The 23,228-nt window shown below is 42.4% G+C and overlaps 2 protein-coding genes across 2 annotated transcripts; one reads left to right on the top strand and one right to left on the bottom strand.

Annotated features, from left to right (window-relative positions):
• Positions 1-1,651: 1,651 nt before the first annotated feature.
• susd5 (sushi domain containing 5) lies at positions 1,652-16,784 on the top strand. The gene is made up of 5 exons (XM_004548047.2): positions 1,652-1,996; positions 4,112-4,289; positions 9,099-9,208; positions 11,065-11,253; positions 12,129-16,784. The coding sequence occupies exons 1-5, from the start codon at positions 1,918-1,920 to the stop codon at positions 13,982-13,984; spliced, it is 2,412 nt and encodes an 803-aa protein (XP_004548104.2). The 5' UTR covers positions 1,652-1,917; the 3' UTR covers positions 13,985-16,784.
• A 1,236-nt stretch (positions 16,785-18,020) lies between these two features.
• crtap (cartilage associated protein) lies at positions 18,021-22,825 on the bottom strand. The gene is made up of 7 exons (XM_004548048.4): positions 22,276-22,825; positions 21,022-21,171; positions 20,363-20,534; positions 20,165-20,293; positions 19,921-20,066; positions 18,777-18,860; positions 18,021-18,240 (listed from the first exon to the last, which is right to left on the bottom strand). Exons 1-7 carry the CDS (start codon positions 22,735-22,737, stop codon positions 18,172-18,174), a joined length of 1,212 nt encoding a protein of 403 aa, XP_004548105.2. The 5' UTR covers positions 22,738-22,825; the 3' UTR covers positions 18,021-18,171.
• Positions 22,826-23,228: the final 403 nt, after the last annotated feature.

Here is a 23,228-nt window from a genome sequence, read left to right as displayed (position 1 = left end):
GCCTTTCTATGAATAAAGGCACTGATATTTATGGGTTTGTTTGCCATTTTTCTGGAGAATGCATTTGTGGGTTGAGCAGCAGAGTTGAGTGTGTGGGTTGCACCCATGAAAAACTTGCCAAATCTTTCCTGCCAGTGCCAAACACCTTATTCTGTGACTGTCATGGTCCCCGTGCCTGCTCGGCTGGCCCTGTGTGGCTACATGTTATGTTTTGTCTTTTCTCTCTCCTCTCTCTCTGCTTGCTGCCTGAGCGGAGCTCATTGTGAGCTCCCGGCCTCCACCACCTGTAGGCAATCACCTGTGGCTCCTCACCTTGTTTGCTCCCGCTACTTAAGGCAGTGACTGAGAGCACCTCGCCGCTGGACTATTGAGTAACGCTCGTCAGTGCTACTTTAGCCTCAGCCAGTTTTTGAGCTCTGTCCGTGAAAGTTCCGTGCTAACTCTTGTTCTCTGTATGCAGATTTCTCGTGCTTGGTTTGGAGACTCTGGACGCTTTTCCCGACCCCTCTCTGCACCCCTGGGAACCCTGGCCCCCTTCTCCTTCACCTGTATATAGTGCACCTGGAGTGTGTAAATAAACCAGTTTTTCTGAGATTTCAGTCTGCGCCGAGTCCTCCCTGCTCCTCCGTGACAGTGACCAACACAACCACCATAGGTGACTTGCGATAAATGCTGCATTGAAGAATGGGATACCATCCCACAGCAGTGTGTGTGACCAAGCTGGTGGCCAGCATGAGGGGGAGGTGCCAACCTGTTGTGGCTGTGCATAGTTTTTCCACATGGTACTAAGGTCCCTGTTTGTTAAATGAATAAACTGTTAAATCACCAATGTGTCCTATTTCTTCAGACTTCAGACTCTTCATCCAACCCAACAAATGACACCAATCAAGAGTCAATAGCAGAACAAGCTGCTCAACCCACTAATGCCTGTTTCTTACAAATGTCCCAACATTTGAAGGGGAAATAAACGGCTTTCCAAAGGTGTCAGATTTATTGCCAAGAAGCATTGTTACAACACAGGAATAATCAACCAGACACAAAATTCCTTACTTTTTGTGCTAAGTTTAAAATAAAAAACAAATGTCTTTGCATGCATTTAGCTCCACGTCAATTGCAAACATTGTTACTTACACCTCACTTCATCAGTAATAACAGCACATCCATTTTTCAATGCAATCTTACTTTTGAACTTTATTTAAAAAATAAAGCAGTCTTTATAATTTTTCTAATATCGCCTCAGATTTTCTGATCTGAGTTTGAAAACCTGAGAAAACATCCATAACTCTTAGATAAACGACATCCACTGTCAAAACTGTGTGAGATTGACCATTAGTTACCAATTTGGGACGCGCACATCCACACTCGCACGAGTGCAGCTCCAGTACACCTTAATCAAGATTATTATGGTCTGGGATGTGTTTAGTTTGGGTGTACAGGTCCTCTATTTGTTAGAGAGTGTTTAATATCATCGTAAATGTACATTCACTCCTAGTTTACAGGCTTTTATTTACTCCAGCTCATAAACACTGAGCAGGCTGGATCCCTTTTAATCTGCAGCCAAAGTTTTTCTCTTTCTCTCTCTTTCTTCTTTGCCCACCTTCAAGACACTGTGGCGTGACGTCGCCTGTTTTCTAGCGGGTGCACGCGAGTTTTCACACAGGTGCTCCATCTGCTTGCCAGTGCGACTATTTGGGGCGATAACCGCCTCGCTCCTGAGCAGCTCTGTTAACATCCTCACTTGTTAACAAGCCCCTTACCTTCCCAGAGCCAACCTCTGCCACCCGCAGGGAAATAGCAGGAGTTTGCTTAACCCTGTAAGCCTGTAAATACAAATTTTTGAAGTTTTTGAAAACTTTTTCTTTTCTCTTAAAAATAAGAGTTGACAGTTAGTGTACAGCTGTGGACGGAAGAAAAAAGATGCTGGATCGCTGTTATCACAAACTGCTGCTGTTTGGATGCCTGGTTTGTCTTCTGGTGACTGTTGTAACTGCAGACGGTAAGTAAACATTTGAAATCATTGAAATAACCCGTACACCTCGTTGTAAAATTATTTTCTGATCTAATTTTGTCCGTTTGCTAAAGCTGTGGTGGTGATGTGCGCCAATTACGCGTAGCGCGCCAGCAATTGGCACCAAGCCTGTTAGAGTCAAAAGGTGTTCTAAAATAAATGTTTAATGGCAAAAGAGACAATTACACCACACTATTTCTCCCGTTAAACCCGCACTTTGTTCTTTGTTCTAAGCTGTGTGAGTGGTCTGCTTTGTCCAGCAGTCATTCTCAAACCTTTAGAGTGCACGAGAGAAGATTATTTTTTTACTGCTTTGTTGCTAAAAAGTTTTCTCTTATATTATTTTCAGTGGCTGATTAGCAGGGCTGTCTCTAGCCCTTTTTATGCTCTAGGCAACTTTAGATTTTGGTGCCCCCTCGTGGATCGATAGCTATATAGGTTTTTGAGAAATTTCATTTAGTGCAGGCGAGCCCTCCAAACAGCTTAAAAAAGATGCTTCTCTTCCATGTAGCTTAAGGTTACTCGACACACTGTCATAATATCTGAGATATTTATTAAAAATGAATAATAAGCAGTCCAAATTGCATTCTTCTTTTATTTGTGACTTTGGGATCTAAAGATTCAGTGAATGCACAGAGAATAATTTATTTAGAGGAACCTAAATGTAAATGTGCTTTCATTGTTACAGTTGTTACAGTTTCTGTCTTATATAGTTATAGGAAACATCCTTGATGACACTCCTGCATATATGGACCAAATTGAGGAATGAAGATAGAAACTTAAGATTGACAAGAAAGAATATTGTGAACTTAATTAAATGGGTCAAACTTTTATTGACAATAAAACAAAAGTGATCTTGCAGCTGGTGGCAGTCATTGACTGTGACTGCTCACCTGTCTGAAACGTAAAAAACTGATAAGAAAAAATTGTTAACATCATCAAAAATTATTAATAGCTATAAATAATTACAGAACTGCTGCTGTGTCATCTGCTGCAGCTTTTGCCACAAGGTGCGGCAAAAGGACACAAATGCAGGGCTCATAAACAGATGTGTCAAAAATAAAAACCAAGTCCAATGAGGCAAACACACCAATAAATCCAAAATAGAAGCAAAACACACTCAAGAGCAGGTGAAACAGATGCAGATGGGGGAAAATGAAACCGTAAATACTCAGAGACACAGTGAGGACTAATCAGGGGGAGTGGAGAAAAAAAGAACTGAAAATAATTAGGGACAACAAGACAAGGGAAGTAAAAGCAAATACAAAACGATAAATGACTGTCAAAATAAAACAGGAAGTGATAAATCAGGGATAGAAATTTAAGCATGATGCACAGAGACACCAGGGACACTAAACGAATATCGAACCATGAACTTAAAACAGAATAATCGCTGTAACAGAATCATACAAACAAATGACAATATGTCTCCGTCTACAACAGTCATCAAAACTGAGGCTTTAAAATGATAATGAAAAGAAAGCTAAAAGTTCTTAATAAACAACCACAAAACTCAAAATAACCTAAAACCCACAGATGAAAGACAGCTGTCTTTGATCACGCCTCTGCAGATAACTCTCTGAAGTTGCAGGTATTCAGTAAACTCAGAAGAACGACTATAAGCAGCAACTTCAGCTCCCGTGCACAGCTTGTCTCACCAGTGCCCTCCTACAGCCTTTCAGCAACACATTTTTAGAGAGCTTGTCTGGCAGAAAGCCTCGAAGGAAGACTTCTCCTCTGTGCCAGATACAGCTTATTTTGGTTTATCTCAGAGTCGTGTAAATATTTCAAAAACGTGACTCCTGCGATTATGAACCTGGAGCACATTTCTGTCCTGTGTTACTGGACAGCCGTGATGTGAGAACAGGGTGGTAATGACAGGACCGGTATGCTGCTGCGATCGCTCCTGCAGTCAATTAATGATCACAGGGGGGTGAGCAAAGCAGATCCTTGCACATCCACGACTGTGCCGCTGAGATTTCACACTCACGAGTGAGGCTTTAAGAAGTCCTTAAAAATATTTACTTCCTACACATTCTGCTATTATCCTGAATTTGTTTGTATAAGATGTTATTTAATGTTAATCTCCTTGCATTTCCTCAGGTCGAGTGTTTGTGCTGGACCTGAGGAACTCCTCTGACCTGCAGGGCTTCAGAGATGCTGAGCAAGCTTGTGCCTCGCACCGCGGCCGCCTGGCATCAGTAGAGGAGCTTCGTCACGCTGTGGTGGAGTGCTACTTCTCCCCGTGCACCCGCGGGTGGCTCTACGGGGGCTCAGTAGGGTAAGAATAGCAGCTGTCTTCAGAGGAGATGTCAGAGGTCATTATGGTGTGTGTGTGCGAGACGGAGGTTTCGGGAATGGATGAAAGAGAGAGGAAGTAAAGAAAGCGAGCGGGGAGATAGAAGAGTGACACATTTCAGGGGGGAAAGAGAAAAAACAGAGAGAGGAAGCAGAGAGGGAGAAAGACTCCTCTGTTTCTTCCTGGAGGAGGAGGGAATTCTGAGATGGGGTGTCATGTCGACAACTGCCTCCATTTACACCTCTCATCTCCACGGCAACGACACTCACAGCTTTCAGAACAGAGCAGATTTGGGCCTGGAGGAAGAGGGGTACCCGGTTTGCTTAAACGGAGATGAAGCTGACAAGTGGTGATTATAGGGATAAAACCTCATGAACACTGTTACTGCTACTATAGTATCCTACACTGCAGCTCCTAATAGAAAAATGTATGAAGAGTATGAAACATGTTCCTTTTAAATGGACGCAGACACCTGGTGAACACATGCCTGCTTTTAATGAATAATAGTTGAGATGCTTTTTTGGGTCCATTCACAGCAAAGCGTGCTCTTTGTTTGACCAATAAATGGTTAAGTTGACCCTGAAATTCTCGGTGTATGTAAGCCAAAATCCAAATGATTATTAATGGTTGTTCTAAATGACACGACTACGAGTTCATTCAAAACTTTTACGTAAAAATCCCCCTTTTCTCTCAGTGTAAAGACGTTTAACTGCACATTTTATCTCAGTACGAGAAAAAGAAGTTCAGTGTCAATGCCCTCGATCACATTTTCAAAAAACATCCAGTGCGGCCCGGGTTGGCGTCTCTGCCAGGCCAATTCTGACCCCCGGGCCTTATATTTGACACCCCTGCTCTACAGTATATTAGAGACTATAAAATACAATTAGTCTGTGAGTGCTGGGGTTCTTTCACAGATTTCTTGAACCTTGTTTTTCATCAAGGTTGAAGGGCATTTAGCATATCCTGCTGTAGTGACCCTTTGTGAATAAGGGAGCGGCCGACTATTCCACCTACAGGGCTGGTCAACCACAACGAAACTCCCAAACTGGAAACTTCGTTATAAAAATGAACGGAGACTTCAATGAAACAATTGAGAAATAAAGCCTTTCAGGGGTTAACCTGGTTCAAAGTGCCCACCGAGTTTCTAACATACAATAATATGCTTGTAACATATCTGGTTAGGGACGTATCATCTTTTCCTTTTATACACCGCTGGCTCTGTACATGTTGATCAGCGGACATCAGCTTTCACACTCCCTTACTGCGTTTCACACTATATCACCCTGCTACCACAGCTCCGTCTGCTGAAGTCAGGAGCTACACACCTCCTTTTTGGACGGCTTATTCGAGCAGTGACAATGACAGACGTGGAATCTGACGTATATTCAGATACAGTGAACTTTTCCTGTAACTTTTTCAGGAAACACAGACAACCTTGGTCTGTGTTGGAGGCAGTTTTGCAGAAAAGCACCAGAATGTTCTTCTAATATATCAGGAAACACAGAGTAAGAAAAGCAGTCCAACAGCTGAAGGTGCTGCAGTCATTCAGACATTATGCGCTGATTATTTATGGGCTGTGAATTTGCAGAGTGTGTGAGGGAAATACGATTCACAGCCGATTCATCCTCCTCTCCTGCGTGGTCTTCATCATAAATAAATCATCACTCTGAAGCGCAGCATGGTGGTTCCTAATATATATCTAGCTCATCAATCAATGTTAGTTAAAGGTAAAAATACATTGATTGCAGGTATTTTATTAATGTTTTTGTCTGTTTTTCTTGTCCCTCCATCCTTTTCTCTGTTTTTTTTTTCCTGTTTTGTTGCCCACCTTACCACACACACTCCCACTGGTTGTGTAAAGGCCACCCTCACCCACTCCCTCACTCACATGTTGGTTGCTTAGATGAATAATTGTGTCGTTGGTGTGTGAGCTGTGATGCTTCCAGACTGGCGTCAGTGCCAGTTAACCACCTCAGATGTGTATGACATAAGTCTGTAGGTCTATTAGGAGCTTTAACAAGTGCCTCCTACGCTGACTCTTCCACCTTAACATCTTCTTCTGACCTGTCAGTCATTTTGTACCTCTGTACACCATTATACAAGAAAAATGAATTAAGGCCGTTTCAGATGAATGCGTGCATACTTCTGGGTGTTCCCTGTAGCAGTCACGCACTGTCAGGTGATGGATTCTTCTCGGGCACAGATACCTGCAGGGATGAAAGTTAAATTTTTAAACAGTCGTCAGTGTTTTTTGCCTCTCTGAGTGCTTTCTCTGTGATTTCTTCTTTTCTCCTTCAGACTCTCTCCCCCATAAAGCAAAGCTAACATGGCACACGCATGCAGTCTGACCTGCTCCACTCTCTCAATGCACTGCTAGTTAAGCCTTTATCAGGACAGTACGGTTGAAAGATGAGGGGAAACCTGGGAGAGAGAGCAGGAGGAACACATGCAGCAAATACCTTAGGCTAGATTCAGACACGGGCCTCTGCAATAGTCTTACAGTTTATGGGTCGCCTGTTCAATCTGCTGAGCTAAACTGGCGCCCCTGCTAGTTACATTATTTCCAATTAGTGATGCTTTGTTTAGATCAAATGCACACCCAGTGTCTATTCTATAGAATGATTCTTAGTAACTAATATCACCAATCAAACTTGCTGTTAAAGCTCATATTTCTGAATTTTCCCACAGGACTGATTGCTACTGCCAGCCTCTGTGGGAACATAATCTGATTGGCCTTGTCTTATCTGGTGTTTTTGAATGATAAACGGGTTAATAATGTGATTATGCTGCAACATAAATAGAGTATTCACTCAGCTTTAGTAGCTTCTGCAGCTTGTAGGAGCTGTGCTCATTCAGTCCCAGTGGAATATGCGCTGCTTTATGTCCACAATGTTATGACTTCTCTATTTGAAGTTGGCTGTAACCTAAGGCTTGTTCTCTGGGAACATCTATCCATAATGTATCAGCGTGGGATAACACTGTGCCAAAGGCTACAGCCGCTGATACTGCAACATATCTGAGTCATGATGTGTGTTCCTGGACCCTGATGTCATACTGCAATAATATTTAAATGGGCAACAAATCAAGTGGTGGTGAATAAACTGTGTGCGTAGTCAACTTTCCCACATGCGCACTTAATCAGAGGTACAGCTTTAGATATCAGGGGTGGAGGGAATATGTAGAGGAATGTTTCAGTGTTAATTACAAGTTAATGACCTGCATTCATAATCTCCCAGAAAAAAATACAAAAATAAAGCCAAAAAATATATAATACTCAAAACATTTCCAATGCATTGTATTCAGAATTCTACTTTGGAGCTAGCTCTTTTTTACATATTGTTTTAGTCCACTGGTTCCCAGCATGCTGGTCAGGCCTGTAAATAAATGATGGCAGACTGGTAGACTGTAAATAATTGATGGATATTATTCATTGGTTTGCAATCCACTGCTTTGAGGCATTGTGGGCAGTCTTATCTTGGCTTTTTTAAAGTGAGGTGAAGGTCTGACTAAAGAACCAAGAGCAGCTACACAGCCTCACTGTGAAATACAGCCAGACATTTGACCGCTTCGCCTTGGGCATTTTTAATCTGTAGCTCTGCTCTAAAAGAACGTATGTACCTGGGCCCGCCTACTATCCTTGAAAACGTAAAATGATTGGCTAGAAGTGTATCACAGCTCAGGAAAAAAAAGCACCGAAATAAAGCACCGAAATGTGCGCTGGTTACTACCGTTTATGTCAGAACCGGTGCCCTTCCCTAGTCACAAAGATGCTATAATAAACTTTTCATATCTACTCAGCAAACATTTCAACGCTGAATGACTGTAGCGATAGTTCTTGTTCACGGCTGAAAACTAGTTCAAAACTAAAAAGCAAACTCGATGTTGGAGACACGACCTCGACACTAATTCGAGGTACTTGTTGAATGTTGCCTGGATGTTTAAAAAAGATAAAACTTGTGTTCTACAATCTTGTTATCACTTAGATGAAACAATTAAAAAAAGAATCTGATAGAAAGAATGAGAAGAAAAATAGCAGCTCTGTGGTCATTTTGACAGCAAATTTTGATTCAGTTTTATTAGTAGTTTTTAGATTAAAACATTAATTAGTTTCAGTTGACTAAATACCATAAGATTATCCTAGATTAAATCTAAAGTTGATTCAGTTGACTAAAATGTAATGCGTAAAATTCTGTCATGTTTTTACTGGTGAGAATTGCTCCACATTGTTTACAAAGCATCTCATTTGCAATGCACCAATCTAATCTATATTTATCCCTCACTAAGAGATGTTCAAGTCAGACCATCTATTTGGGAGTGCAAACAACAACATCTTGTCCAGGTCCTGCTCAGTTTTTGGAACTGAACTGCAACCAGGTTTGACCTGGGAGATGATTTCAGGGTTTAAGCCATGTTTGCTGAATTACTCTATTGAAGTGAACATAAGTGTTCTGATAATGCTAGCAAGCTTTGTTAGCAAACTGTGCAGGTACATCACACACGGACAGAAGAGCTCAAAAATACTAAAATTATAGTAGCTAAAATTAAAGCGCAAACCTCTTTGGAGGTAATTAAATAGAATTAAATAGACGATGACTAAATTAAGAATGCTCAAAATGTGCACAAAATATAGCACAGCTGTTACAAAGAGAAAGAATAGCAACAGAGACCAACAGACGCAATTGTGAAATGCTCCTCTATAGTCAAGTCAGTGTTATGTCACGTTAATTAATGAGAGTGTGAACATGTGACTTGATTTTATGCAGTATGGATATCATGTCTGTTTATTTCCAGGACCACAGTGTGTAATGTTGTGGGCGGTGTGCTGAAAGCTGTAGAAGTGAGGACAGAAAATGGCACAGAGGACGCAACGCACCTGGACGCCTTCTGCATCAAAGACAAAGGTCAGTAAACCCACACGAAAACATACACAGTACGTAAGGATCGTAGAAGAGGAATGGTAGTAGCGATCAGGACATGAATGACTCAGGTTTGTGTGTGTGCGTAAATGTAAATGTGATGTGAAACAACTGGATCCATGAATGTGTGTTAGTTCTGATGCAGCTGAAACTAAAAGACACACATCACATCTGGCACATCATTGCCAGGTTTTGGATCAAAACTTGGAAGATTTCTCTTGTCCATGTGCCACACACCCTGAGGTTGGCAGACACTCTCTGCTGTGGGAGCACATGTGAACACTTCACATCCATTTGATACAGGCAAACCAACTACACAGCTTATTGTCTAGTTATGGTTGGGTATATTAAATACAGGATCCCTGGAGGCACCATTGTCAGGGAAACCCACTCACACCGTTACACTGAACTAATTAAAGATTCCACATTTAATCTGAAACACGTAAAAAGAAGTTGCACTACAGTCTATAGTCAAAATGTCTTTTTGAATAACCATTTGGGGGATTTTTAAACTTTATTTTACATTTTAAATCATATTTTAGTTCATAATAAACAATAAAACACTTGTTATTAGAATTTAACAATATATTATGGATATAATGCAAAACAAACTGTATTGATCTTTAATTATCTTAATTATCTAAAGTCAAGTTGGCAGCAGGGTATCCCAGATATCTTTCTCCCCAGCCACACTTTCCAGTTGCTCCTGGGGGATACAGAGACCTTCCCAGCACAGAATAGATACATAATGTCTTTAGCAGATTCTGAGTCCACCCTGGGATCTCCTCCCAACTGGTGCCCCTGAAAAACCTCCAAAGGGAGGCACTCAGGAGGCATCCTAACCAGAAGCTCGAACAACCTCAACTATCTCCTTTCAAAATGCAAGCGCAGTGGCTCTACTCTGTGATGCCCACAGATGTCTGACCTCCACACCCTCTCTCTAAGGTTAGCCAACCACCCTGTGGAGGAAACACATTTTGGCCGCTTGTTTTTGTGACCTCATTCTTTCGGCCATTACCTGGATTTCATGACCGTAGGTGAAGGTTGGGACGTAGACACAGAGATTCTGCTTCAACAGTCCGGTAAAATGTCTTCATTACTGCTGATGCTGCATCAATGCGCCAATCCATCTCGTGCTCCACCTTCCCATCACTTGTGAATGACATCCCAGGATGACTGGATTCTCTTGCTTGAGGCAGCCTTCCTCCCCATCGTTCCACTGTACTCTGGCAGAGAACCGTTGCCTTGGATTTGGAGGCGCTGATTCTCATCCCACCTGCTTCTCACTCGGCTGCAAACCGCTCCAGTGCATGCTGAAAGTCACGCTCTGATTAAACCAACAGAATCACATCATCCACAAAAGCTGAGGTTCCCAAAGCAAATACCCTGCTCACCTCAGCTATACCTCGAGGTCCTGTACATGAAAATAAAAGTAGGTTCAGAGACAAAGCATAGCCTGAACATGCAAAGATGCAGACGCAGAATTCCTGGCATTCCTTCGCCTGAATCCAAAGTTCGACAAGGTTCGAACCTGCTTTCCATCACCCTTGATGAAAACTTTAATATGCATAGTTATCCACAACATTATCCATGAAGATTGGACCAGATTCTGTTTAATATTCATGCTTTATCCTCATGTTCTTAAAATTCACATAATTCTTTTACATAAAAGCTTTTGCTTCATGTCCAGAATTCATTCGTTCATTCTTATTACACATGATATACTGATATTATAAAGCTGATAAGCATTGGTTGACATTTACAGAGAACACTGTTTCCTATGGAATAAGTATAACAGCTCTATTACTAAATACGTGCATCTATATGCTTGTTGCTGATAGATGAGCCATGTGGAGACCCCCCATCTTTTCCTAATGCACGCCTGCAGAGTCACTCTGGGTCCGAGATGGGAGATGAGCTTCTGTACACATGTGTCCCAGGTTACGTGATGCCCGGTGGACACACAGCCTTTAGCCTGCTGTGTGACAGCTGTGGGGAGTGGTATGGACTGGTGCAGATTTGTGTTAAAGGTAAGAGGCTGTTGTGGTCAGAGTTTGATTCTTTGTGTTTGAACAGACTCTCAGTTGTTAGCTGGGATGGAAATGGTGTTACTGGTGCTTTAGCTTGTGTCGCTAATCCTTTATAAAGGCAAAATGCATGGCCTGTGTGGATTATTAGCTAACAGTTAATCATGCTTTTAATCTAAAGCAGTCGTTCATAAACTTTCCAGGGAAAACTACTCTAGATTTTAATTTTCTTACAATATTGGCAGCTATGTTTAGTTAATGGAGCCTCTAAAAGGTCACAAATATCTGTTTTCTACCCAGACATTTTGAGGTCCAGCTTTGATCATAATCTCAAACCATTTTTCTTTTGTGTTTCTGATTTAAAGAACTGGCTGTGTACCAGGGGAACTGGTTCAAGAGTGACACTGACATTTTGCTGGTTTGGAAACAAGAATCAGTGACGTCAGGGTCTGCCAACCCAGCAGCCAGATTATGTTAGCTCAGTATGATCAGTGGAAACAGATGGCAATAGTTGGCTCCAGCTAAAGGTCTCAAAATCTATCCAGCAGTGCCACTAAATGTCATTGAAAATACACAAAACAAAACAAAAAACAAACATTTTTCTTAGGTTTTGTGTAGGTTTTATTTTCTATTTCTTGGTAGGACCGTGACTTTTCAGAGCCTTGGCATCATTATGAAGCTACCAAAGAGCGGAGCAGAGAATTTGCAATGCCTATCTACTGGAGACTGCCTTTGGCATCATATTTAATTAAAAGAGGTGGCATTGAATATCTTGGGAACTTTTGCTAACTTTCTTTGAGTCATAAAATAATAAATAATAAATGTAGATACTTGATCTGACTTGAAAGTTTACACATTTCTATTTTGTCTTTCTGCAGATGAGGTGAGTCACACAGACTACGAGGACAAGTTCACAGATTCCTACATAGAGGCAGAGCGCCAACCTGAGACACCATTAGAGGCTCATGGCGATGTACACGAGGAAGTGTATGGAGCTGCGTACCCACATGGAGAGATGAGCGTGGAGCAGCAAGAGACGAGTTTTAGAGCCAAAGCTGAGGAGGACCATCGAGACCTGAGCAGAAAGCTTAAAGTGGGAGGAGAAGTGGCTGAAGATAGTGAAATATTTGAAGGAGCTTTAGTTAAACGAGAAAAAAATGAGGAACGGGCTGGTGAGGACTTGGTAGGTCCTCGGACGAGGCAGCAGGAGAGAACTGAGGTGGCCAAGATTGATACAGTGGAAGCCACAGAAGCACCCGTCTCTCTTCTCTCCCAGAAACACATGTTCTGGTTCCCCTCTGAGACCTTCCAGGAGGAAGAACCTCAGGTCTTCATCAATCCAGCCACGCAGACAACACAGAGAACCTCTGTTGACCGATCTGAGGAGAGCATTGAGCACACGAGTCAAGAAAGGCCCTATCGTCAACATCCCGTTGATGCTGATGATCCTGATCATGAAGGAGATGATTTTGATGATCCTGACACCAGCCGCCATGATGACCAGGACGACATCCTTGAAGATGACCACCATGACGATCAAGACGGCAGCCACCAAGAGGAAGACCACGATGAGCACAAGAGGCAACCAGGTCAAGATGAAGATTTGGACAAAAGGGAAAGCCATGAAAGCTATGACGATCACGAGGAGCATTATGACATGGGCGAACATGAGGAGGACCGTGATCGCAAGGAGTACGACGATCCAGATGATACTTACGACGGACACAAAAGCCAGGAGGATCATGATGATCATAATGGAGAACATCATGAGGTCTCTGAGGAACATCTGGACCAGGATGACCATGATGACCATGATGACCATGATGACCACGATGACCACGATGACCACGATGACCATGCCATACATTATGACGACACCCATTATGCTGACCTTGATGATCACGATGATTTTGGACACAAAGACGCTGAGAGCTATGACGATCACGATAGCCATGAAGATGATAGTCGTCGGCATGTTGTTTTTTCTGTGGTAGCCGATAAGCATCAGAACGTCACTCAGAGGGGAGCAGACGGAAAGTCAGCCACAGATGACACGTGGCTGGACGGTTACCCTGTTGTTTTCGAAAACGGTGACTCCGTAACAGAGAGGGTGAAACCAGAGGATAAAGACAGAAGGAGATTTGTCAAGACGACGCCCAGACCCACTGAGGTGGAAATTCCTAGACCTTACACCAGCTCGCCCAAGGAGCAAGAGTCTCTCACCACGGTGCGTGAATTCGAACTAGGGGTTTTAGAGGAGGTGTGGCCTGACTCCATCGGGACCCCTGCCCCTGACCTTCTGGAGCCTTCAGACTCTCCTTCATACTCTGAGACCGGAGACTACAGCACACAACAAGCAGTTCCCACCGACTCTTGGATGGCTGACATTACCGATCATCCCTTCCTTGATCATGGCCCAAGCCCTCCAGTGCACAAGGACGGCTTAGTGCTCAGCCTGCCTGGTGAGACTGGGGAGAGGGGAGAGCAGGAAGGGGAGATGGGAGAGACGATCTGTGTGGATGACGCCTGCCCTCCCCTCCCTCCGAGCTCTTCCGGTCGAGGCCCCACTGTGGCGGCCATTGTTGTGGCGATTTGTGTCATCGCAACTGCAGTCATTGTCGCGGTGTGGTGTTACCGACGACAGCAGCAGAAGAGTTCGGCGTATGAGATGAATGGGAAGGGCCAAAGTCAGGCCAGACAGGGCCAACAGATAGAGATGCAGCAAAAGGTGTAGGGGAGAGAGGTTGGCACAGACACTCTTCCTTTGGGAAGGATGGGAAGATTCAGTTGAAAACTGTTGATCTTAGGTATAAACTTTAAAAAAGCTAGCACAAAATATTGTAATGATGCTTAACATAGTGAAACTTGAATGAAACAAGATGGCAATAGTCCTGTCACTTAGTAGTTCTGAGGAAATCCACCAGTCCTTGTATGTTATCCATGATTTTTAAAGCTCTGGCATCTACCTGGACATAAACCAGGCTGGATTCAACTCCAGAAGCTGAGAAGCGAGACTTTAAAGATATTAACATGTAGGAAAACCACAACATGAGGCACAGCACTGCCTGAATATAGGAACTGAAACTTCATTCTCCAAAGCTCTTGGACATTTTGATGAAGATTTCTTGCTGTTGTTTTTGTTGAGTGCTTGTATTATTGCTGATGTGCATTGTTTGATATTCTGTGTATTGTGTTTATGGAAAAAAAAAGGTCTAGTTCACCACAGGAGGTTCGCGGGAGGACATGAAGAGTACTGAGAGGGGTGAGATGAAAGAAAAGAGGCTGGTGAAAGGTGTAAATAAGAGGTGGAGTCTGATGGGAGAAATATTTCTTGTCTGTGTTGGTTTTGACATTCAGCTGATGAGACATAAAGAGGCATCCAGATTGCAGACTCAGCCACATGTATGCGTGTGTGTGATAGTGTGCGTGTGTGTGTCGCAGGTCTGTGCAATCCGCCAGCCAGCAGTAAATTATGTTTGAAGGTACCGACCGAGGAAGCAGAGTAGATCCTGACATCAGTCCAACTAACCACAGATTAAACACTGTGGTGAAAAAGAACCACAGCCTCAAATAAATACAGTTTAAATAGAGTTTCAATGCAGCCAAAAGTTTAATAAAAAGTGCATTTAGATTTTCAAATGATCAAAAATAGGACTCCACTGCCCTAAAACAGAGAGATTGATATACACTCAAATACCACTTTACATCCCTTTTATTCTAAAAGGGACTGTCTTAATTCTTCATGGCATAGATTCAGCAAGGTGCTGGAAACGTTGCTCTGAGATTTTGGTCCATATTGACATGACATCATAACACAGGTACTGCAGATTTATCGGCTGTAAGTCCATGATGTGAATTTCTTGTTCCACCACATCCCAAAGATTGCCTGTTTGATTGAGATCTGGTGATTGTGGAGCCAATTTGAGAACAGCTGACTCATTGTCACGTTCAAGAAAGCGGTTTGAGATGATCCGAGCTTCGCGACGTGGTGTGTCATCCTGCTGGAAGAGGCGTGCACGGGGACGAACATGGTCGGCAACAATACTCATGTAGGGTGTGGTGGTGAAACGGTGCTCATTTAGTACTAAAAGGGTACAAAGTGTGCCAAGACAATGTCCTCTACACCATTACACCAGCAGCAGCCTGAACCATTAACGCATGGCAGCATGTATCCATGAATTTTTATTTACACCAAATTCTGATCCTACCATCCTAATGTGAAAACAAAAACTGAGACTCAACAGACCAGACAACAATTTTACAGTCTTCTCTTGTCCAGTTTTGGTGAATTTTGGCCTCAATTTCATGATCTTACCTGATGAGAGTGGTACCCAGTGTGGTCTTCCTCTGCTGAAGGTCATCTGCTTCGAGGTTTGACGCCCTGTGCAAAACTTGGTTGTAACGAGTAGTTATTTGAGTTACTATTGCCTCGCTATCAGCTGTCACGTTCTTAAATCACCTCTTTTCTCCATTGTGATGCTCAGTCTTAACTTCAGCGCGTCATGTTCGCATGCCTAAATGCCTCGAGCTGCTGCTGTGATTGGCTGATTGGATAGTTCCTTTAATGAGGAGTTGAACAGGTGACCGGTGAGTGTACACACACATATAATGGCGAATGTGTCATAAGTCATTACACTATGAGCAGTTACAGAGGACTGGACTCTGGGAATATTTGCTCATGTCTGAGTAGATATCAGTGTTGTGACAATTTCTGCCAAACAGAGATGAATGCATTCAGGATTTTTAAAAATACTCTATCATTCTTTGTTATCGATGTGCCATCTTTCCATATGTGCCAAATATTTAGAAAATGTAAAAGAGCAGATGTAAATGGATACAAATAGTCATGTTTGTGGTCAAATTTCAGTGTTTTACAGTAGGAATGTAAATAAAACAGTATATAAGGGTAAGAGCATGGGAAGTGATTATAATTATTGTCAACAGGGACCGCTGATTAATAAAAAAGAAACTTAATGGTAAAGAATTTTCTTGCATAATTTCAAAATCAATAACGAACTGATTTACAGGAAATATCTTAATCTGTTTCCTTCATGGTGTCTGAAAATGAACTGACGTTAATGTGGCGAGGCCACGGGGAATTATTAAGTACCTGACGTCTGTGTGTTTCTGTGCATATGATCTGTGACTGTATTGACTCGCTGTACATACGACAGCATTACCAGTATGTGGAAATACCTTGTTTCTTGTTTCACAGGTGGCATTACAAACCACCCCTCATATCTTACACAGGGTACGCTCATCTCCGCGACGTCTGCTCGACTACCTTTTACTTCAGCTGTGATTACCGCGACTGTACTCGCCCACGCCGTAGGTTATCAAGCAACGAACTCTGTGGCAAAACAACAGGTTTGCCACATGAAGGATGCCTGAAGAAGGGTCATAAAAATAGACGTTGTTAAATTAAAAGCGTGACTAGTTATTTGCAGCATCGTCCTCGCAGCCTTATGTGATTTATGACAAGATGAAATGTGTACTGTATGTGTCTTCACAAATAAATATGTGGTATAACTCTGGCTTCTAGTTTACTTTTGCTCTGGGTGCACTAACTTATAGGAATCTTCAGTTGTTATCTTTCTTTAGTATTCACAGCGGACACGGCAAAAGATGTTACTCTGTCTTTTCGTCAGGACATTTTTAATGCTTCTGCTTCTCCAAGCAAAAAGAAGCAGAAGAGAGAAATTGGTGGGATGAACTACAGCTGAGGAAGAGGTAATAAAAGAAACAGGACAGAAGGAGAAGGCGAAGAGTTGGAGAGACACAGTAATACAGAGGGAATGTTCCCCTGTGGGTTTTTAACATCACCATGTGACAAACTGCACAGAGACTCAATGTTCAAACATTATTAAACACCACAGTGTTTTCTCTGGTGGGCTCGCTGCTCAGCTCTCCTGTCTTCTACCTCTGGGTTTCTTTATATTGGGGCTCCAGTTAAAGACCAGTGAACTGGAAACGAAGAATAGCCGAGTAATTAACATTTAAGTCACTTTTAAAACAGATATTAAAATTTTGTTTTTCCAGCTTCGATACTGGGATGATTTACTGTTTGTCTCATGTGGTGAAAGAGAATCAGAATGGTTGGTAGGTTTACATCACTGTCTTCACAGTTTTGCAGAATTTCTGAGGGTCTTTAAAAACTTCTCTATTGACATTTGGACACTCCAGTCCTTGTACCTGACCTTTATCTGGAGAATGTCTGTTGTTTGTTAAGTGGCTTAACACAGACCCGTGAACCATTTAAGCACAAAGAGCTACCTAACTCAAGGGATGAACTTAGCAAAGAGCCAGTTTTAAATTGTGTCTTAAGGCACTTTTTTCATTTGCAGCCTGTCGCTAAAGCACATCATTTGTTCCCATTTCTTTAGCTGAAAAATACCAAAGACAACACAGCTTGACAGACATAAAGTAGTATTTTTTGACCAGCAGGGCTATTCCCAAAGAGCTATCATATCTCAGCGTGGTTTGCAGTGTCTCCTTGCAACTTTGAAGAACAAGTGGAGGACAAAATTAGAAGTTGCAGGACTAAAACTCTATCTACAGCGAGGGAACAAATCCAGCAAAGACCTGACACAGGATCTGAGAGATGCATCTGTGCCTTCAGTTGATCCAGCTGTTGTTCAGAAATCCTCTCAGTGGAAGTGGCTGTTGTTTTACAACATCACTGAAAAGCCGTGATTATTGGAAAGTTATTTTATTGTAAAAAAAAAAAAAAAAGTCATACTCGTGTGATTCACAAAAGACGAGACAAAATATTTCAGTTTTCTTTAAATTATTAAGCCACTATGCTGTATGTCCACTGAACAGAATATTAATGGGCACGCAGTAGGAAAGTAAAACAAACTCGATCAACCACAGACTGTAAACCCGATAAATATAAAAATTGGGAGTGTTTTGTGTTGTTTTTCAGTGTTTCGGCAGAATCTTCTCCTCATCCTCATCCAGGAACTCATCTATAAACTCGACCACCTCCCCCTGCAGACACAAACACGAAAAAACAATGACACAGAGACAACTCAGGAGGGGCTGTTTTGTTTCAAAGCGAGGTTTTTTCCACTAAGTGGATTACCATTAATCCTCACACTCGCAGTTTTATCTGTGATTTCTCATATTCTGCATTACTGAAGAGATTACAGTCAGTAACTGAATAGTATTTACCACGTACAGCATGTAATCCTGGCTTATGGGTTGGCCTGATGGCCACACTTCTTGTGCTTGCAGTAAAATAACTTAAAGAAAAATGATGCAACACTGCCACCTCACGGCTGTCTGTGATATTGCAGTCTAATAAACACTGGACACATTGTACTGAAGGTCATCATGTGACCAGCCTGAGGAATCCAGGGTTTTCCCAGTTACACAAGCTCACAGATGCAAACAGTGCAGTCCAAACTGTGATTTAATGGGAATTATGTATTTCTATTTTTATGCATAGACTGCATCTTATGTTCACTTCACTTGACCTAAGATAACCTCCCGCCTGGAAAGATCCTTTGATACAAACCACGCACCTCATCGTCGCTGGCCAGACGCTGTTTGGAGAACTCCAACATCTGAAGCTGCATGGTGGTCTGATTGTAGTACCGGACTGCCTCCTGCAGGACAACAGTCAAAGAAATGATGAGTGTCAGAGAGACCCAAAGACTCAAAAGCGGGGAAGAAACCAATAAGTCCTCTTTAGGATGTGTGTGTTTCTGTGACAAAGCAATAAACATTTTATAGGAACAGTTATACTTTTTTTAAAAATTACTGGTATATCAAAAATACATTCAGCTGGCCGCCTGCCCTCAGCTTAGATCTGTCAGAGGGTTCTTCCTGTTAAAAGATTGTTTTTCTTTCCTACTGTTGCCAAGCGCTTATTCAAAAGGGTTCGTTTAATTGTTGGGGTTTCTTTGTATTATTGTAGGGTCTTTATCTTACAATCTAAATCACATTTAGGGGACAGTTGTTGTGATTTGGTGCTATATAAATTCAGTTGAATTAAGTTAAACTTTGTTCAATAAAATTTTACTTATAAAACCTTCTGCTTTCTTGGATGGGCTGTTAGAGAAATTACCTGCACAAAAGGTAAATGCTACAAAATACACCAACACCACAATCATGACTGAGAGGTCAGCTGTGGTGAAGCCCAGCAGACAGCTGCTAACTACAGCCACTTTGCTTTTTAACAAGGTAGTCCATGGCGCTGATCTCACTTTTAGAGCCAACCTCAAGTGGCTGCTGGAGGAACTGCAGTTTTTGGCACTGATGCATTTTTATATCTGTTTTTAACAATAAACCTGCATATGGCAAATGGCTTACTATATGAACTTAATTAACATTAAACGCTTGAAACAGGGTGGAAACTTCCAGGATTCACTCATGGGCACCTGTGAAAATCAATAAGAACACAGATACCCTGCAGTGCACAGACTTGTGCCCTGCTAGGCTTCATATTTGCGAACAGATCTTTTCAACAACTTTTAGGTAAAAAGGCTAATAAACATGCGTCCAAAAATGTGAAATAAGTCCTTCAGGGACTTGTCATCATCATCATAACAAAAACATAAATAAATAAAACAAGCTTTTTAAATAAATCCACAATATGCTTTCCCAGGCTGAGATGCATCAATCAGGTGTGTGCATATTCTGTGAACATATCTGAACATCACTCACTGATCTGGGGAGGAAATCCTCATCTATCAGCCCCCACTTGCTTTTGTGGAACTTGTAATACTCCACGTTGTTCTTCATGACTTCATCATTGGGGTCAAACAGCAAGTAGCTGGTTGCACACGGCACTGCGTTCTTCAAGTCATTCACTGAAAGCAAAGTCACAGTCAAACGCCAGCAAACGAACCTCAGAAATTCGAAAGAGAAATACTTCTCTGCTCAAAGCTGCCAGCTGAGTACTACTCACGCTTGTAGTAGGCGAACTGCAAGTAGTGGTACATGGTGGCCACAAACTTCTCAACAACATAACCGCCGACAACAGGTGTCAGGTCGCTCTCACACCCGGCCTTCCTCTCCAGCACTTCCATGTAGTGGTCTAAACAGAAAATAAGTTTAGGCCTTCAATAAACAGTCATGACTGCACATGAGATGGACATGAGCTGACCAGCTATCGAGGGGTAGAAGTCTTTAAAATCTCTGATGTCCCTCGGTCCCTCAGACGCAGCCAGACACTCGTCGTAGACCTTGAAGAAGTCCCTCAGTGCCAGCTCCATGTCTGACACCGAGGTACGGAAGTTTTCGCCATTGTACGCCCTCACGGCACGTATAAATAAGGTCTGGGATACCACAAGAAAAAAGGATTTGAAAACACAATCCAGAGTGTTAATGCAAACTTTGATGAAGGACTCAGTATTAATCATTTTCAACACTATGATTATCTTCTGTCTGAAATCTTTGACAAGTAATGGTTGCAGACTCTCTTTTTCCACCTTCCCACGCTTGTATTTTACATAACAACGCTAATAAATATCAAGACATATGAAATTTTGTAGCGTAAAGTAAAGTGGATGTAGCCACTGAGGCCGTGCCAAGGATGCCTTAAAGTCCTCAGACCAAAACTGGCAAGTTCATATTCCCAGATATGCCCGTTTGATCTGCACGACCACAGGCTGCTTCCACGTCAGGGCACCCACAGAGCCAATAACAGAGTGGGCTGCATGCCACATGGGAGTGACACCTCTTGTGGATAAAAGCCTCGAGAAATCAGAAAGGATCAAAATGAAAGCGTGCCTCACTGTGTTTAAAGCATGTATCTGTGCCTACCTCGTAGGATTTGGTCTCCAGGTCTTTCAGGTGCTCCTCGGCTCCAGGCAGACTCTTGTAGTAGGCCATGTTTCTCTGCATCATCTCATCATCCGGGTGTTTCAGGAGGAAGGTGTGGGCAGCAGACACCGCCTTGGCCAGGTTGTCAGACTAGAACACAAAAACACACATTAAAATGATTTGTTTTTGTGCTGGTCAGTAAAGAAACCACACAAAGCCTATGGTACTAACCTGAAATGAAATGAGTGTCACATGCAGCAGTAGATTTACTTGTAAGAGTGATGTCATTTATCAGTTATCAGCTGATGTTTGTCTTCACTTATTAATCTGTTTAAATCACCAAAACTGACCACAACTTATATTGTTGGCAGTGTGTTGACCCCTGTTGTTTCCTCATCACTGACATCTGCTTCAACTTCAACTGTATATAAAGCACTATAATTATAATTATAAATATAACTGCATACAATAAAGTTGAATTGAACTGATATATAGTAACTATATATTTATTACATTGATTCCAACATCTTTGATATAAAGATGATGTGCTATTAATGTCTGTGTCACGGTGTAGTCCTGTAACTTGTATATGTAAACATACCTCGTCAGTAAAGCTGATTCTGATTCCTCACACACATCTCCACTCTCATGCACATCTTACTTCACGCTCCGTTACTGCTGCATATTTTTAATTATTTTAGATTAATAGATTACTTTGCGAAACTGATGCAAAACAGTGTGTCTTCCCCCTTTTTTGGCATTGCCCTATGAGCTTAGTTGTGGCAACTGGGAGTTCAATATGATGTGATTACATTAGTTTCTATTAAAATGAAACTTTTCGGTGACCCCTTGGGACATGTGGAGGAAATCACCAGCATGGAAATGTTAAAAATACAATAACTATATTGACTAACACTTCCACATGGGATCATCTGCGTTTGTCATGTTTCTCAGCTTCCTGAACTATTCATAAATTTGCTTTAACAGTCGACTTTCTGTGACCATGCTGTGCGTGTAAAATTGACGATTCTAAGATGTCCTTTCCTTAAAAATGGACCATAAACCACAAGAGTTTAGTTCTTACAGCAGACCCCCAATTGTGCATCCGTGGCACGTAGATGACGTCAAAACGCACGTCGGGGAAAAATCACGACCATAGTTAAATAAACCATTATCACTGGGTAAAGAAAGTTTGAGACTCCAATCTCATTTAGGGGACCCCTTCGAGGCCCCCTCCTTATTAGTTCTGCTTACTTTGAAGTAGGCATATTGAAGGTATTTGTACGGCTCCCTCCTCTCAAATTCATCTATAGTGTCCCGGCTGGGCATGGTCTGCCTGAAAGCGGGTAAGCCCTGTTTGCAGCGCTTCAGACACTGCGCTCTTTTCATAACGTTTCCAAACGCCTGCAGCTCTGGAAACTCCGCAAACCTCTGCTCGTCCTCCAGCCTCACGGAGCTGCAGTTAAGGTTGCAGAAGGCCTCGCTGTCCCGCAGCAGCCGGTAGAGTCGCAGAGACACCTCCATGTACTCCACCGTCTCCTTCCACTTCTCCCCGGTGTACTGATCCAGTGCATATTTGTAAGCGGACTCCAGAGGCATGAGCTCATGCCTGGGGAAACTCCTGAAGCTGTATTTCTCATACTGGGAGTTCACCACGGAGACGAAAAATGCGACTAATAAGGCAGAAAAAAGCTGGGAAGCAGTGGAGGTAGCCATTTTTGAGGCTGGAAAGAGCTGGAAGGGTAGGCTGTTGAGCGTGGGTCTATAGGCCCGCCTCAAGTTCCACCACGTATCCAGACAAAACCTCCCCTCCCACGGGCACGGGGCTGGCAAGATCGCTCCGTCCAGTGGGAGCTACTGGAGGTGCTCCTCCCATTAAATTACAAAAGTAAAACTTTACAGTTGTTCGGATTTTCACATTACAACTGAAAAACCGGGCTGAAAATCTACATTTCATAACTTTTATTAGGGAAAGCATGAATTCAAAAAGAGTGTATTTTACCCGAAGGATTTGAGTATTTACCGTCTGCTTTACTTTTTTACAATATTTTTTTCACATTTAAAGCTTGAACCTCTTTCTTGCCTAATTGAACCCCCGGTGAGATTGTCCCCCCTCCACCTCTTCTCCTCCCACTGCCACGTAGAAACATTCCTGCTCTGTCTGCCTCCCCTCCAAAAACCTGAACACCACCAACATAACTCTATCT

This window comes from Maylandia zebra, linkage group LG22, assembly GCF_041146795.1.
Source record: "Maylandia zebra isolate NMK-2024a linkage group LG22, Mzebra_GT3a, whole genome shotgun sequence".
In the NCBI taxonomy this organism is placed as follows: Eukaryota; Metazoa; Chordata; class Actinopteri; order Cichliformes; family Cichlidae; genus Maylandia; species Maylandia zebra.
The sequence above is the reverse complement of the archived record's forward strand: the minus strand, read 5'-3'. Positions and strand labels throughout refer to the sequence as shown.